The 14,400-nt window shown below is 34.4% G+C and overlaps 1 protein-coding gene across 2 annotated transcripts; it reads left to right on the top strand.

Moving 5' to 3' along the window:
- The first annotated feature begins 1,846 nt into the window (after nt 1-1,846).
- gphra (golgi pH regulator A) lies at nt 1,847-14,307 on the top strand. Of its 2 annotated transcripts, XM_088914025.1 has the most exons (14): nt 1,847-2,043; nt 2,415-2,474; nt 2,664-2,767; nt 3,091-3,197; nt 3,576-3,677; nt 5,635-5,755; nt 6,101-6,181; nt 7,136-7,246; nt 8,282-8,369; nt 8,981-9,073; nt 9,272-9,367; nt 9,598-9,687; nt 10,379-10,444; nt 10,737-14,307. In XM_088914025.1, the coding sequence occupies exons 1-14, from the start codon at nt 2,002-2,004 to the stop codon at nt 10,941-10,943; spliced, it is 1,368 nt and encodes a 455-aa protein (XP_088770151.1). In that variant the 5' UTR covers nt 1,847-2,001; the 3' UTR covers nt 10,944-14,307. The 2 variants fall into 2 exon arrangements, with proteins under 2 accessions (XP_088770151.1, XP_088770152.1); XM_088914026.1 differs by lacking the exons at nt 1,847-2,043; nt 2,664-2,767 and having other exon boundaries at nt 2,056-2,474.
- Nucleotides 14,308-14,400: the final 93 nt, after the last annotated feature.

The raw sequence follows: 14,400 nt of genomic DNA, 5'->3' as shown, positions 1-14,400 counted from the left end.
AGTAAATCAGGTTCCATTTGAACTGGAAGAATGAGAAGCCTGGAACTTTGTTTAGTTAGCTCTGATAGTAGCTGTGATCATAATACAAAAATGCGTGACCTTTGGTGATTTATGAGCATTACCCTTCTCATGTTTGTTGTACATAAATATATATTCCAGATCTAGTCTTTAACACTTTACATATTTAATATTAACATTGGAAAATGGAACATTAAATTGTTCTGAATTAATAATTCTCAGAAGTAGAATAACTATTCAGAATAAGATACCCAATTTATTCAATGTATCCTAAATTCAACTCTTTTAATTCCACCTTGCACAAATATAACATATTGTAAAAGTAAAACTATTTTGTTATACTTTGACAACATGTTAAAATCATTGACCTGATTTGCAGTTGGTATGATTTCCATGCTAAGAAAGTCCCTTACATTTAAAGGAATACACATTTGTTAGGATACAAAAAAAAAATTGCTTGTAGAACATTCCCCATTTACATACAGAAGAAGTAATTTGGTTACTGCAAAAATATTTGACAAAATAGTATCACTTCTGGAAGTCAAATTAAAAATGTAGTATGTGAGTCATTATTGCATTGTACTTGTCTTGGAAAGTTTACTTATAGTTGATATTATGAATAATATGAACTGTAAAAGGCTGCAGCTAAGTGCTGAAGTAACATTTCACTAAAAGTTCCACAGGTAGTATAATTATATATTTATGCAAATCTACATATACACATGGATTTCATAACACTTAAATATTAGCTGTATTTTTAAAATAGGTTTCCAAGAAACTACAACACATTATAAGTGAATACATTTATTACAGCTGTGAGCTAAAATTTGAAGCACAGTTCTATTAAAAGTCAGAAAGGTTTTATAAATGAGAAAGTTTATTGTATTTTCAAATTGCATTAACTCATATTTAAGTCTTAAAAAATACAGCTACTGGCTAACTTTCAGTGGGGAGGAGAATGGAGTTATGAAACCAATTCATAGATGGGGATTATTAGGAGGCCATGACTGGTAAAGGCCAATGGAAAACAGTCAGGATGCCAGGGTTATAGTGGGGCATTAGGACCCACACAGACCACAGGGTGAGCACCCCCTGCTGGCCCTACTAACACCTCTTCAAGCCACAACCTTAGTTTTTCCCAGAAGGTCTCCCATCCAGGTACTGAGCAGGCTCACAACTGCTCAGCTTCAGTAGGGTTGCCAAATCTGAATTGCAGGGTGACATGGCTGCTGGACTTCTACTATCGTAAAACTCACCTTTATACTAGTTCTTTAATAGTTTAGCGTTGTACAGAACCATAATATTACATACTGTGAAAACTGTTATATAAAAAAGCAAAAGTTTAGTATTGTATAAGACTTATGTAGTATAAGGTTCTTACACAAGGCAACTTGTCTGAAGTCCTTACGAACGTGTTTACTAAGCTTATTTAAACGTATGCATGAAACATAAAAGGCAATGATAGCTGGCACATACATCGAATTACTTTTGTTTTGTCTCGTTTATTTTCCTTTATAATTTCCAAGAACTAACATGGTGCATATTGCAAAACACTTAACACTTAAATATACTTTGAATTGTTCGTATCGAAAAATACTTAAGATTACACGACAAATTCAAGTACGGGTATAAAAAAACACTGTTGTGGCTAGAAAGTGAATGATGTTATAAACGGTTCAGAATGAAATGTTAAATTAAGAGCCATACACTAAAGCAACACCAACAAATCACGTACTAAAGCACCCACCTGCTGTCCCGTCATTCTAAATCGGTGTGCTACGTCACAATTCCGCGACGGGCACAGTGAAATGATACATGAACAGTCTTTGCACTTCCCCGTGTTGTATGTGCAATGGGAGAAGAAGATTTTCATGATTGTGTCTTTTAGTATTAAACTAGTAAAGTCAAAGTTGTGATGCGGCTCTAAACACTTAAATTAATACCTTTATCTGTCGCTGTGGATTTTGAACTTTAATAATCAATATGTCATTTCTAGTTGATTCAATAATAATGTTCACTTCTCAGGTACTTGGGTACATACTATGTATGCTAAAGAGCATCACACAGAGACTAAGAAACACATTTCTAAAGCATGTAATTTTAGTGCTCATATCCATTTGAAACTTAAAGTCGGTTGGCGATGTTGTGAAGGAACTCGTGTTTTTGTTTTTGCAAATGGATTTATAAATATTGTTCATTTACTATTAAAATAAAAATAAAGGTGTAGACTTATTGTACTTTTAATAAGACTATTTTATTAAACATCTATTACGAATGTAACCTAAAAGCGGTTAATTTAAACGGCGTCGCGCATTTCTTAACTAGACGGTAGAGTTTGTGTTTTGCTGGTACATGGATTTATGTGGTCCGTTTCAATACCCCTTTTTTCTTTACAGGTCCTGTTTTTTGGGTTCGGGTGGCTTTTCTTTATGAGGCAGCTATTCAAGGACTATGAGGTAAATGCGATAAAAACAACAATCAACAATATAGACATACATGCCCTGAAAACTTTAAATTTAAATGAAATTGTAAACGTAGGAGCAACTGGACATAGACGTTCATCGTGCGATTATCGTTTGTTCAACAAAAATTAAAATATGCAGCACCAGAACGGCGCATCATCTTCCATTTTTTTCTTTCCTCAGGTTCGTCAGTATGTTGTTCAAGTAGTCTTCTCTGTGACCTTTGCATTCTCCTGCACAATGTTCGAACTCATTATCTTTGAGATACTAGGTGTGTTAAGCACCACGTAAGTACCTGGTCACTACTTTTTATGAGGCTGTTTTCCGCTCCCGAAGAGATAAGGTACAGTACAAGGAAACTGTGGATCTTCGAATTGGCCTTTTATCAGTTCTGGTTTGGTTTCACAGGAAGGAACGATAGGGAATCCCGTATTCCTGTAACACATCTGTAGCAATGAAAATGCTGATATTAACAATCCCTGTACAATACTTGAACAGTTTGACAAAAAAGACAAACATATCTAATGAAAATAAGTATTAAAATGCCTCTTGCAAGACAAGAATGCTTGAAACATCTTTAATCTTTTGCCATTTAACTTTGTTTTCTCAGTTCTAGGTATTTTCACTGGAAGTTGAATCTGTATGTTATTTTGTTGGTCCTAATATTCGTGGTACCATTCTACATTGGATACTTCGTGGTTAGCAACATTAGATTGTGTGAGTTTCAGATGGACTTTTGTTGGTGATTAATTTTGTTTTTTGCTTTTTAAAGTAGTGTCTCATCTACCAACCTATACAACTTGTAAGTTCAAATACTTGAAAATTGCTTGACTGTTAAATTGGCCCTAACAGGCAGAGCATTTTTATACATTTTCTTTATAAAACGTATTATGCTCTGTTCTGTACGTGTATACTGTATATTACACCTTATTTATTTTATGTTACTTTCTGTTCATGATGCTGTCTTTGGCAGTAACTTCTGTAAGCTCTTGTAAACCTGGAACACAAAGCACCATTCTTGTTTTTTGGCAGCACTGTTTTGTTTTTGCCTCACTATAAAAAATTTACATCAAATTTCCTTTTTTTTTAATTTAGTGCAGCGGCAGAAGCTGCTCTTTGCCTGTGTAGTGTGGTTTACCTTCATGTATTTCTTCTGGAAGCTTGGAGACCCCTTTCCCATTCTTAGTCCAAAGCATGGTAAGTTTGACAAACTGTGAGACACATACACGTGTAAAGATATTTTTATGAATTTATTAGTCTTAAAGAAAGGACTTTCATTTTGTTTTGCTTATAGATTTATTACTTATTTTCCAAAGCCATTCAGTTTTACAGTTGACATTTTTCATGTTCGAGCATGTTTTCTTTCTGCACTATTGACATACAGTAAGGGCTGGCCATAAAAAATATCTAATGTTTACTGTCTGCCTGGGACCAAGCCCATACTTGTTAGGGTACCTGGGAGCATGCGAACATGAAATGATCACGTCTTCCTTGAAATCCTAAACTTGATGATATCATTTTTCACTCTAGATGGTTTGAAAATATAGTACACAGTTTTATAGCAGAAATAGTAGTTGCGTTGTATCATTCTTTGATCATTTTATATGTGAAAATGTATTAAGGCCATCCAGGGTTTGTTTTGGACACTGAATAAAATTCAATGCATGTATTGTATGCCATGTATTGGTGACTGCAGTACCAGCACCTTGCAGCAGGGGGCAACAGAAGGTTAATGTACAGAATGTGGGTATTCTTCAGCCTTGCTAAATTAACAATACAGGTGTCTACAGACAGGCCTTTTTTATAGTGCTGCAAAACATTAATCTTTAAGGTCTAAATGGCATACACTCATTCTTATTTAAATATTCCTATATCCTAATTACTTTTTATACACATTTGCCCACTTCCATGCTTAGTAGGATATAACACAAAATTAAAAAAGTAAGGTATATATGCTATTTGTTTAAAGATTTAGATCACAGAATTTAAAAAAAATAGCAAGAGGCTTCATTTTTACAAGCTGAGCTCACCTAGAGTTGACACACAAAGTATTGCAATAACATTTGAGATAACAATAATATCTGAGATAATAAATGTGATTGAAGCAGGTTTCAATGCTGATCCAGTCTGAATTCAGTAAAGCAGTTCCCAGAACAGAAGCAGTTTGATTTGTGAGAACGAAATGTCTGTCATGTGGCTATCTTTATTTTTGTAAGAACAGCAGTGCATCAGTTAGTGGTGTGCTTATTAGAATGATATTTACCACATTTGGAATAAGTTACTGAAAGAGGTTTTTCTAAACAGCTGGAGTTAGTGTTACAGGCTGAATATCAACAAGAACAAAAAAGAAATAGCAGGCAGCTATTTTAAATGCCAAAATCTCATAATACATGCATTCACCCTGTTGCTAGACTGTTGCTGTTAAATTTAATTATTTCTTAAACAGGACTAATTTACGCAATGGGCCATACAGTATTTCTCAAAATTATCTTGTTTGACCTATTGCAGGCATAAGGTTATTTTCTCCACGTAAGTTTAAAACAACAATTTTTTTGATGAAATCTGCTAAGTTTCAGTTGAACCAGTGTAGCAGTTTATAAGAAGATGATTTTAAAAGGGCTTTTGAATACGTGTTGATTCTTGATTGTCATCAATGCGGTACTCCTAGTTTGCATTACAAATTAATTAGCTTCTCTCTCCCGGTATTACTACCTAGTAAGAAGTTGCTCAGCCACCTGGTTTTTTAAATCAAGTATTTTTAAAAGTGGAAAAAAGGCACATGAAAAGTTTTGCTATGTTATTTTAACTAGCAATTACTTCGTGTTCACAAATGAGCTTCCTCTCTGCCACTTACAGGTAGTTGTATGATTGAAATGCATTGCACATAAATATAGTATTTGTTTTAGCCTGTTCATGTACATAGAAATAATTCTTTTTGTTTGAAAAGATTTGGTTTATTATTTGACTGAGAAATGTACCTATTGAAACACAGAAGAATTTTCACTTAATCCTGGTGAAAGAGAAGAATGCTCAAGGAATAAAGAGATTCTGCAGGCTTCATTACAGGAGAACCCCAGTGTAATCACAGTTTTATACAGGAAGTTTTCCCTGAAGTTTCTCTACACATGTGTGGATCATTTATTTTCTGTTTCAGGAATCCTGTCCATAGAGCAACTGATAAGCCGTGTTGGTGTCATTGGCGTAACACTGATGGCGCTGCTTTCTGGTTTTGGTGCTGTTAACTGCCCTTATACTTACATGTCATACTTCTTAAGGTGAGCCTTTTTTGCAGAAGGTGTGTTTTTGTTTTTGGAGCATTTTTGGTTGGAAATGTCTTTGTTTGTGGACACTGTTGTTGCCAATAGCTTTAGTTTTCAACAGGAAGTTTTCCCTGAAGTTTCTCTTCAGATTCAGTCTTGAGGAGATTAATCATTTTACTGTGCAAGCCTATGTTGTTTCTTCAGCATGCTGCACATGAATACCTCATTGCCCGTGCATTCAGTTCCTTCAGTGGCACACTGCAGTTCAGTATGTATTTGTACATTTCTGGACATGTAATTGTGTTCTCACGCTGCCTTACCATTAATAAAATCAAGCAGAATTAAATTTTGCTTTTACAGGAATGTTACAGACAGTGACATACTGGCATTGGAGAGGAGGCTTCTTCAGACTATGGACATGATTGTCAGCAAAAAGAAAAGGCAAGGAGTGGGAAAATAACTTGTTTTGTTTGAGGTTTCATTGATGTAATCTTGGCACTAAGGTTTTATGACTTCTTAAATGATTTTACTGCTTTTACAGGGGTCAGATTTATGGAGCTTCTCCTCAGAAATAATGTTTAATGATTTAAATTCTTAAAATTTAATGAAGGTTCAGTCCTCTGTGAATAAAAAACTACTTGTAATTAATGAAAGGAAAATAATAGCCTTTTGATAGTGTAGCAGTCAAGCAGTCACTGTTTTCCCCACTTTATATTTAGAAAGAGGACAAGCTGGAGCTGTATGGTCCAGAGGGGAGTTTAGAGTAACCTAGTTAAAGGCATTAAAAGTTCAATTTCTACAGCGTGGTGGGTTTATGCTGCAATAATACGTTATAGTTAGGCTGTTGAATTGCTTGTAATGATTTTCCAAAAGACGTGGTGTTAAGTTAAAGTCAGAACAAGATGTCTAGTAACATAGAAAGCTTTTATGTTATTGGCTTTCCACTTTTCAATATTGTACATGAATAGAGATATACTTAGTTAAAAGCAGGAAATGTGTAGTATTTTAAGACATAACAAAAAAAACCCGTCTTCTGTCAGGCTTCTAGTTTTTGGCTGTAAAACATCATCTGGTTTCTTGCATGGACACTCTCTAGCCTGTGGAAACAGGATGTGGCTATTATGTGGGGGCTGACAGTAAAATGACATTTTCACTTCTGTGGTTTGCAGGTCACAGAAGAACTTAGAATAAATATTAAATCCTTAATCTTTTCAGAAAGTTTATTTAGAATTTTACAGGTTGTTTTCTATTAAGATCAATGTTCTCAAATTATCCAGGAAGTACTTTTAAAGGTTTATATTTATTATATGAAATGGAACTTATCGATAAATGTACTTTGTCCTGAATACTCTGTATATTTGAGAGGAACTGTTTTCTTAATCTTATGTAAAACAGGATTGCTATGACACGAAGGATGATGTACCAGCGTGGAGAAGACCACAACAAACAGACAGGCTTTTGGGGCATGATAAAAAGTGTCACATCAACACCTCCAGGCACTGAGAATATCCTTTCTGAATCTTTTCTGTTGTTTGGTGTGATGCATAATATTTAGTCCTCTTTAACCAAGATCAAAGTTCCTCAATTCTCAGTCTTTTCCTTAGCAGATTATCTTGGGGAAAAAAAAAACATACTGAAACTCTTGGCTGTCTGAGATATGAGTGCACCAAGAATTCGGGTCCTTGTAACAATTTATCTTGACAGTTAGTCCAGATGTAACTCTTGTAAAACTATGACCCATGGCCTCCAAAATTCACTTTTATAAAAAGATAAATACATTCAGTATATAAATACAGGTAATAATACATTTGTTTTGGATACCATCTGTCCAACAGAGCTCATTAGAAACCTTCATAAGAAGTTTAAAAATAAACCAACATTGATTTTCATAGTAATGAGTTTGATGTTTGAAAGGCAATAAGTAAGTCAAAAGGACTTGGAATTTTGTTTGAATTGATTACAATGTCAGTTGTGAATTGTGTGCAGTATCTTTAAGTTAACAGGTATGAAAGGATTAGAAGACTTGAAAATATTTGGGATAATTGTCGTTATCAGGATTCTAATCACAAAGATTTTAGGTGCAGTCGTATGAAACTGGAAGTTTAGTTTCAGTTGAAACTGCAGTCACGTGATACGTCAGAACTACATTCAGTGCATATGTATTGAAATAGATCTGTTTGATTGCCTAAATATACATTTATATTTAAAATATTTTCTACTTTTACTGTATTTTAGTGCTAAGCAATTGAATTCTACAATCCTTTAATGGTTGTAATCCTTAAAAAATATATATTAAATTAAAAAATCTGACTTGATGCTTTTGCAAATGATTTTTGAATAGGAATAAACTCTTGGAACATTTCTCTGCTTTTAAGGAATTTTGAGCATGTGGGTTAAAATGCATCTTTTGCTGAATAGATGAAGCAGTGTCATTCTCAGTTTGACAGAAAACCAAGGAATCTGCTCTGTCAAACAGTTGTTCAAGGCTACAAGTGTGCTTTGCCTTTATGTTATGATTCAAATCCTTTACTGTGCCTCAGACCTGTCACTGATTCAGCAGGAGGTGGATGCACTGGAGGAGCTCAGTCGACAGCTTTTTTTGGAAACAGTTGAATTGCAGGCCACCAAGGTAGTTCTCACCCATTATAAAACGATCTACTCATCCCTCACATTAATACACTGTGGATATTAACAACAAAGGGACTGGGACAAAGGAATTTAAAAATTACATTTTTTCTAGTCAATTCAGAAGTGGAATAAGTATGTACCTACCAAAATGTAGCAATCTTTGAAATAACCATTGAAATGGCAAGCTATAACCACTAGATTTTGAAATATAAGTGACGCGGTTAGAAAGTCCTGCCCACTTTATAACTTTGTCCCTTTGAAGAAAGTTAGTCACAGCAAGACATGAAGTGTGGCTTTGAATTTATTTAATTAGGGAACTTATAGTGACACTGTGATCTATAATATAAAATAGGAAACAGTTTTGCCAGTATTGACAAGCTTTTATTTAGGTGCATGTGAAGAAAGGTTGTTTACAAGCTAACGATTGGCACCTAAAGATTGATCACGTTTTGTCTGGTGTTTATTCTTGGAAAGCAACATGTGCAGCATATTGGTTATTTAGAAGTGTGCCTTTATATTACTTTGACTTATTACAAACATATCTTAAAATGTTCACTAATGTTGATTTATTAAAACCTGTTCAAGGTAAATATTTTTGTGTTTTGCCCCTAGGAAAGGATAGAATACTCTAAAACATTTCAGGGAAAATACTTCAACTTCTTAGGCTACTTCTTCTCTATCTACTGTGTTTGGAAAATCTTCATGGTAAGGATCTCTTAATTCCTCTGTTGTTTCTTCTAATTGTTTGATAGATATGTTTTGAATTTCATATTTTCATACTTTGAATGTTTCTGCCAAGGAGATAAAAGAAAGGCTCAAATTAGGAAAGGATCTTGATTTTACTGGGCATGATGTTATCTTATACATGATTTTGTGACTACAATTGTATTGATTTGTTTTCAGGCTACCATCAACATTGTTTTTGACCGTGTTGGAAAGACGGACCCAGTGACAAGAGGAATTGAGATCACAGTCAATTACCTAGGCATTCAGTTTGATGTAAGCAGAAGCAAATGATCTGTGGGTGGGAATAGACTGTGAACTTTACAGTACATCTTGATCACTGCCATCAGTGACATCTTTTAAGAAAATGTTTGATCATTCTCAAGACATTGAACAGAACCTATAATGGAAATGCAGGGGCTATTTAATATTCATTGGAATGACAGCTACCTATTTTGTTTTTTGCCAGTTCTTTCTACCGGTTAAAGTTTTGCTTTTTCCTGCAGGTAAAATTTTGGTCTCAGCACATATCCTTCATTCTCGTTGGTATCATCATTGTGACCTCCATCAGAGGCTTATTAATAACACTTACTAAGGTATGTGATCAGTGTTTAAAAGAAAAGTCTGTATGAGGTAATTGAATCAGATAAAAATGTGTTGTAGTACAATGCAGAGGATCACCTTTTATTTTATGCCTCCTATCAAAGGATAGCTGTGTTTTTTTTTGCCGCATAAACAGAGGAATAATTGCTATGCAGTATCCTTTTACACTCACTCACAAGTTTTGGCAACCATCATTCCTGGTCGTTATTCAGTAATTTAGTTTAATTAGAATTTGGTTAGTGTCACCAGTACTAATGTCAACAATGCTATAGGTGTCTAAATACATATATATTGTTCAAATAATTTTTAATAAGTAAATAACTTATTTGTGTAAATTATTTGCTTTGTCTTGCATGTATTCCTGGAATACACTTCATTATTATTTACTTGTACTAGAGAAAAAGTTGCAGTTTCTACTTTTAACTATAATTAAATTTTAATGTCATTTGAATTTCATTGCAACTAGTTGGTGAGGTTCCCTCAACCTCTCCAGTGATTTTGAAGGTGAACGATTGTGTTAAGGTCTTATGTTTAGGTTATGACTGTCCTGGACAAAGAACTGTACAAATATTATAATATTATGAATAAGTATATTTGGTCATGATTTTATATGGAAAAAATATATAATGTCGTTTTTCCAGTCTTGTGTATGCATTCTCTGTTTTCTTTGTGCTTACTCCTCAGTTCTTCTATGCCATTTCAAGCAGTAAATCCTCGAATGTCATAGTACTGGTCCTTGCGCAAATCATGGTAAGGTAGCCTTTTTAATATTATTTTGTTTTTATTAAAAGTTAATTTGACCTTATTAATAATTTAGACTTTTACTGGGAATAAACATAAATTAAATCTAATTGTAATTGAGGCATAAAAATATAGTTTTATGTTTTAGAATGTTGAACTAGTTTCTCTTAGAATATATAATTTTGTTTATGGACAACAGATTTTCTAATTGTATTTATTAAATGGTAGTTGAAAGGGTGTGCAGACAAAATTAATGTCCGATGCTAGTGGTTGACTTGACCTGCTTGTATTTCATTTGAAGGGGATGTATTTTGTCTCGTCTGTTCTGCTGATGCGCATGAGCATGCCCTTGGAGTACCGGACTATTGTGACGGAGGTGCTGGGAGAGCTGCAGTTCAATTTTTATCATCGTTGGTTTGATGTGATTTTCCTGGTCAGTGCTCTCTCCAGTATCTTGTTTCTCTATCTAGCGCACAAGCAAGCACCGGAAAAACACATGACCATGTAATACATTGTGGACGTTGAAATGGAGCACATCACTGGGGACTGAGATACAAACTCGCTTTTTATGTATATATGAATGTGCGTGTATGTTCTAAATGCCACCAAGCAGGACTGAGCAATCTGGCCTTCTATGACTAAAATGTTCCTGAATCAGGAATGGATCTTTAGTATCAAATATCAGGAGTTTTATTTCATTTTTTGGTAAGGAGATGTGTAATACACTGAAAAGCTTTTAATACTGCATTAATGTTTAAAGTGTTTCTTTTTTTGGGCATTACAAAATAAAATGAGTAATGCTCTGAAGTCTTGCCAGTTTTAATGTTAAAACAGTATCTGCATGAGTCAATATCATTCAGTCATCCACACAAACATCCCACCTTTTCTCTGTTTCCAGATTTTAATAACATGCATGAAAATGTTGCCTATGAGAAATTGGCTAAAATTTGTATTGTTGATGTTTACGCCACAGTACATGCATTGACTTTTGTTTTATTATAGAAAAGACTTATATTGCTATATTAATATTAGCATAGTAGAGTCAAAAGTGTTAGTTAGTGGCAAACCACAATCCAGGAGATGTTATACAAGTAATCTTTAAATAATCAATTTCAAAACCCATAGGACAGTTTTATTTTGACATTTTACTGCAAGTAGATGATGTACTCAGTGAAATATTTTAATAATATGCATAATATGTTTCAAATGAAACTACCAACAGCTCTCACTTGAGAGTAAATTGACCAAACACATAGCTTGCTGCCGTGAATACACAGAAATGGTGGGGGGAAACTACAAGCCCATTATTATACCTAATGTGGGAACAAGTTTGGGCAAAGAGTATAAAACAGTTAAAATTATAGAGAAGTCCAAACATTTCTGACTGGAGGCTGGTAGACATAAGAGGGAAGTCCGCTCTGGAAAGAAGCTGTAAACATGAGAAAGAAGATTGAGAAAAAGATGGAGTGTCTTTTAACTTTGGAGAGGAAATGCACAACACTGACATGATGCTGGAACAGACTGAGGCTTAACATATGACACAAATGGTAAATATTGTATTTTAGTAGACTTTGAAAACTGAGCATGGGGATGAACTGCCTGACATTTTCTGGCAAACAGAAGAAGACAGGACTAAAAAGGAGTTAGGTTTGTGTTTTCATGATTCATCTATTTTTGGTGAATGGCACCTTTTATGAATAGACAAGCAACTGTTTTGAAAGGTTTTCTTTGTGTACAGCCGACCTCACCTTTTAAGATGGCACCAATGTCCCTGGTTTTTTGGATATCATAATTCAAGAATGCATGTGGATTGGTACTATATGAGCTACATGCACAGTAGGTTCATGTTTTCAAGTTACAGAACATTTGTCTTGTGAATGTTTGCTTTCCAATGTGCAGTTTTGATTTTCAATTTGAGAGTTCATCATTGGCAGTATTTTGATATTGGAAAATGATAGAAATCTGCAGCATTTCTCCACGACTTGCAACATGGCAGGGTTAGTTATTATTAGGGCTTTAACATGGATGGGACTATTGTGACGGAGGAGATAAGGCCTGGATACTAGTAAGTGGCTGTTTCCACTTAGAGTATTTGCAAATGACACCATCATCATAACCACTATGGCTGCCTGCACTATCTAGTTATTTTGCTAGCTGACAATATTGACTGGGCAAAATACCAGCAACATGCAGTTCATGTCGAGATGTTTCACGTTCATCAAAGGAAATATAGTCAGTAAGAAGCCTTACATTAAATGTGAATCTCTACCAATGGTTTAAAAGAGGTCTGTGAAGATAGCTAAGCACATTGCAGAACGGAGATCTGTGTAGAACATTGAGACTGTGTAAGGACTGAAGAATACTGCAGAAGATAATCATTAATGAGCAATAAGAGCCTGTGTCATTAACAGTGGGCTCATTTGTGGTTGACTTTATTTTTGCATGAATTTAATTTTAAGCCGATTTTATTCTATACAATCATTACCTAAACATTTATTGCGGATGTTACAGTATATACATAGGTACTTCAGGGTTTGTAAAGCTGGTTGCAACACACCTTTCAGCATTTCTATAGTTTGAGAGTTGATTTCTCTTCAGCTGTAATGGATTAATAAAGGAATTCTCAATTTTATGACACTGACCAGCTGTGGCAAAGCAGATGCCTTCCGAGCCAAAAGTGTGTTCATTTTTATGAGAATGTCCTGTATTGATAGTTTAAGAGAAGAAAGCTTTTATTATGATCATTAACAGAGATTTGATTCAGGCATTTCAAATCCTCAAAGGTTTTGACAATGTCAGACCAATAGATTTTTTAAAGTTAAACAAACCAGAAGACACTAGTGGAATCTAAGGGGATGTACATTTAAACTGAAAATAGGAGGCATTTCTTTGCATTTATTTACTCTGTGGGTCAGAAACAAGCTACAGCATGTTATCAAAACTGACCTAAGACTGGTTTCTTAAAAAAAAATGCTGGATGAGAGCAGCAGACAAAATAGCAGCCACTAGCCAATGTAGTGCCCAAAACTACGTAAGGTGGAAGAATATTGAACAGCTTAGTGGTAGCTTTTTCAGTTCATATTCCATCACCTCAGAAATATTTTGATAGGGGACAGCCTTCCATGTTAGGTATTATTCCATTGTACTGGAAAACATTGAATAAATCTCTTTAAATGTCAAAGGAAAATATGAATGTGAAGTATTTATTGAAAGTTTGAGTACAGGCCAATTCTAATCTGTTTATTCTTTGGGGTGCAAATAAGGAGTAAATGTATTTTTAAAAGATATTGAGAGCTTCTGAATGGATCATCGAGCACAAGTTAAAAAAGATGGCTGCATTCAATAGTTCAGAGATGACTGGTTTGAATCTTGGCTATAGCTCTGGCTTAGTATGAATGTATGAATACTGAATTGTGGCACAATATCGGTAGAGGGTTGCTGGGATTGTATACTTTTAACTTGACCATGAAATACTTTTTGTGCAACAATGACATTTGAGACTTGTCAGAAACCTGCTAGCTTACGTCTCTCCTCACTTTGATGTTCCGGCTCTGCCATCGACACTGTGATCTCATAATGAGAGACAGGAGTCAGTAGCATGGCAGTGCATGTGTTGCAGGATGCATTTATTTCCTTTTTATCTCTTCTCTGTACATTTTCCAGAATGTAGTGTTGAGCACAACAAACTTTATCTTGATTGTAATTTAGACAATTGTTGGTGGACATTTTGCAAGAAAGAAACCCAACTTATAATGTTGATATAAAGCAACAAGTGTCCAGCGATATATCTTATATTTAATGTATGCATTTAAAAATGTTTGGAGTGTAATATAAAATAAATGGTAAATAAAGTTGCTGATTTTATGGAAAAACATCATGACTTCCTTTGAACTATTATAATTAACTGCGTACTTAGTACATTTAATTTTTTTGACAAATGAATAAGCTGATTGTTATAAAATATA

The sequence above is a fragment of the Atractosteus spatula genome, chromosome 4, assembly GCF_055471065.1.
Source record: "Atractosteus spatula isolate fAtrSpa1 chromosome 4, fAtrSpa1.hap1, whole genome shotgun sequence".
NCBI classification, from domain to species: domain Eukaryota; kingdom Metazoa; phylum Chordata; class Actinopteri; order Semionotiformes; family Lepisosteidae; genus Atractosteus; species Atractosteus spatula.
The sequence above is the reverse complement of the archived record's forward strand: the minus strand, read 5'-3'. Positions and strand labels throughout refer to the sequence as shown.

What these genes read in the sequence shown, in the direction of transcription:
- gphra (XM_088914025.1), top strand. Translation starts at nt 2,002, where the DNA reads ATGTCATTTCTAGTTGATTCAATAATAATGTTCACTTCTCAG. An exon ending in TACATGTCATACTTCTTAAG is followed by an intron (nt 5,756 to 6,100) that starts GTGAGCCTTTTT and finishes TTGCTTTTACAG; the next exon opens with GAATGTTACAGACAGTGACA. An exon ending in ACACCTCCAGGCACTGAGAA is followed by an intron (nt 7,247 to 8,281) that starts TATCCTTTCTGA and finishes CTGTGCCTCAGA; the next exon opens with CCTGTCACTGATTCAGCAGG.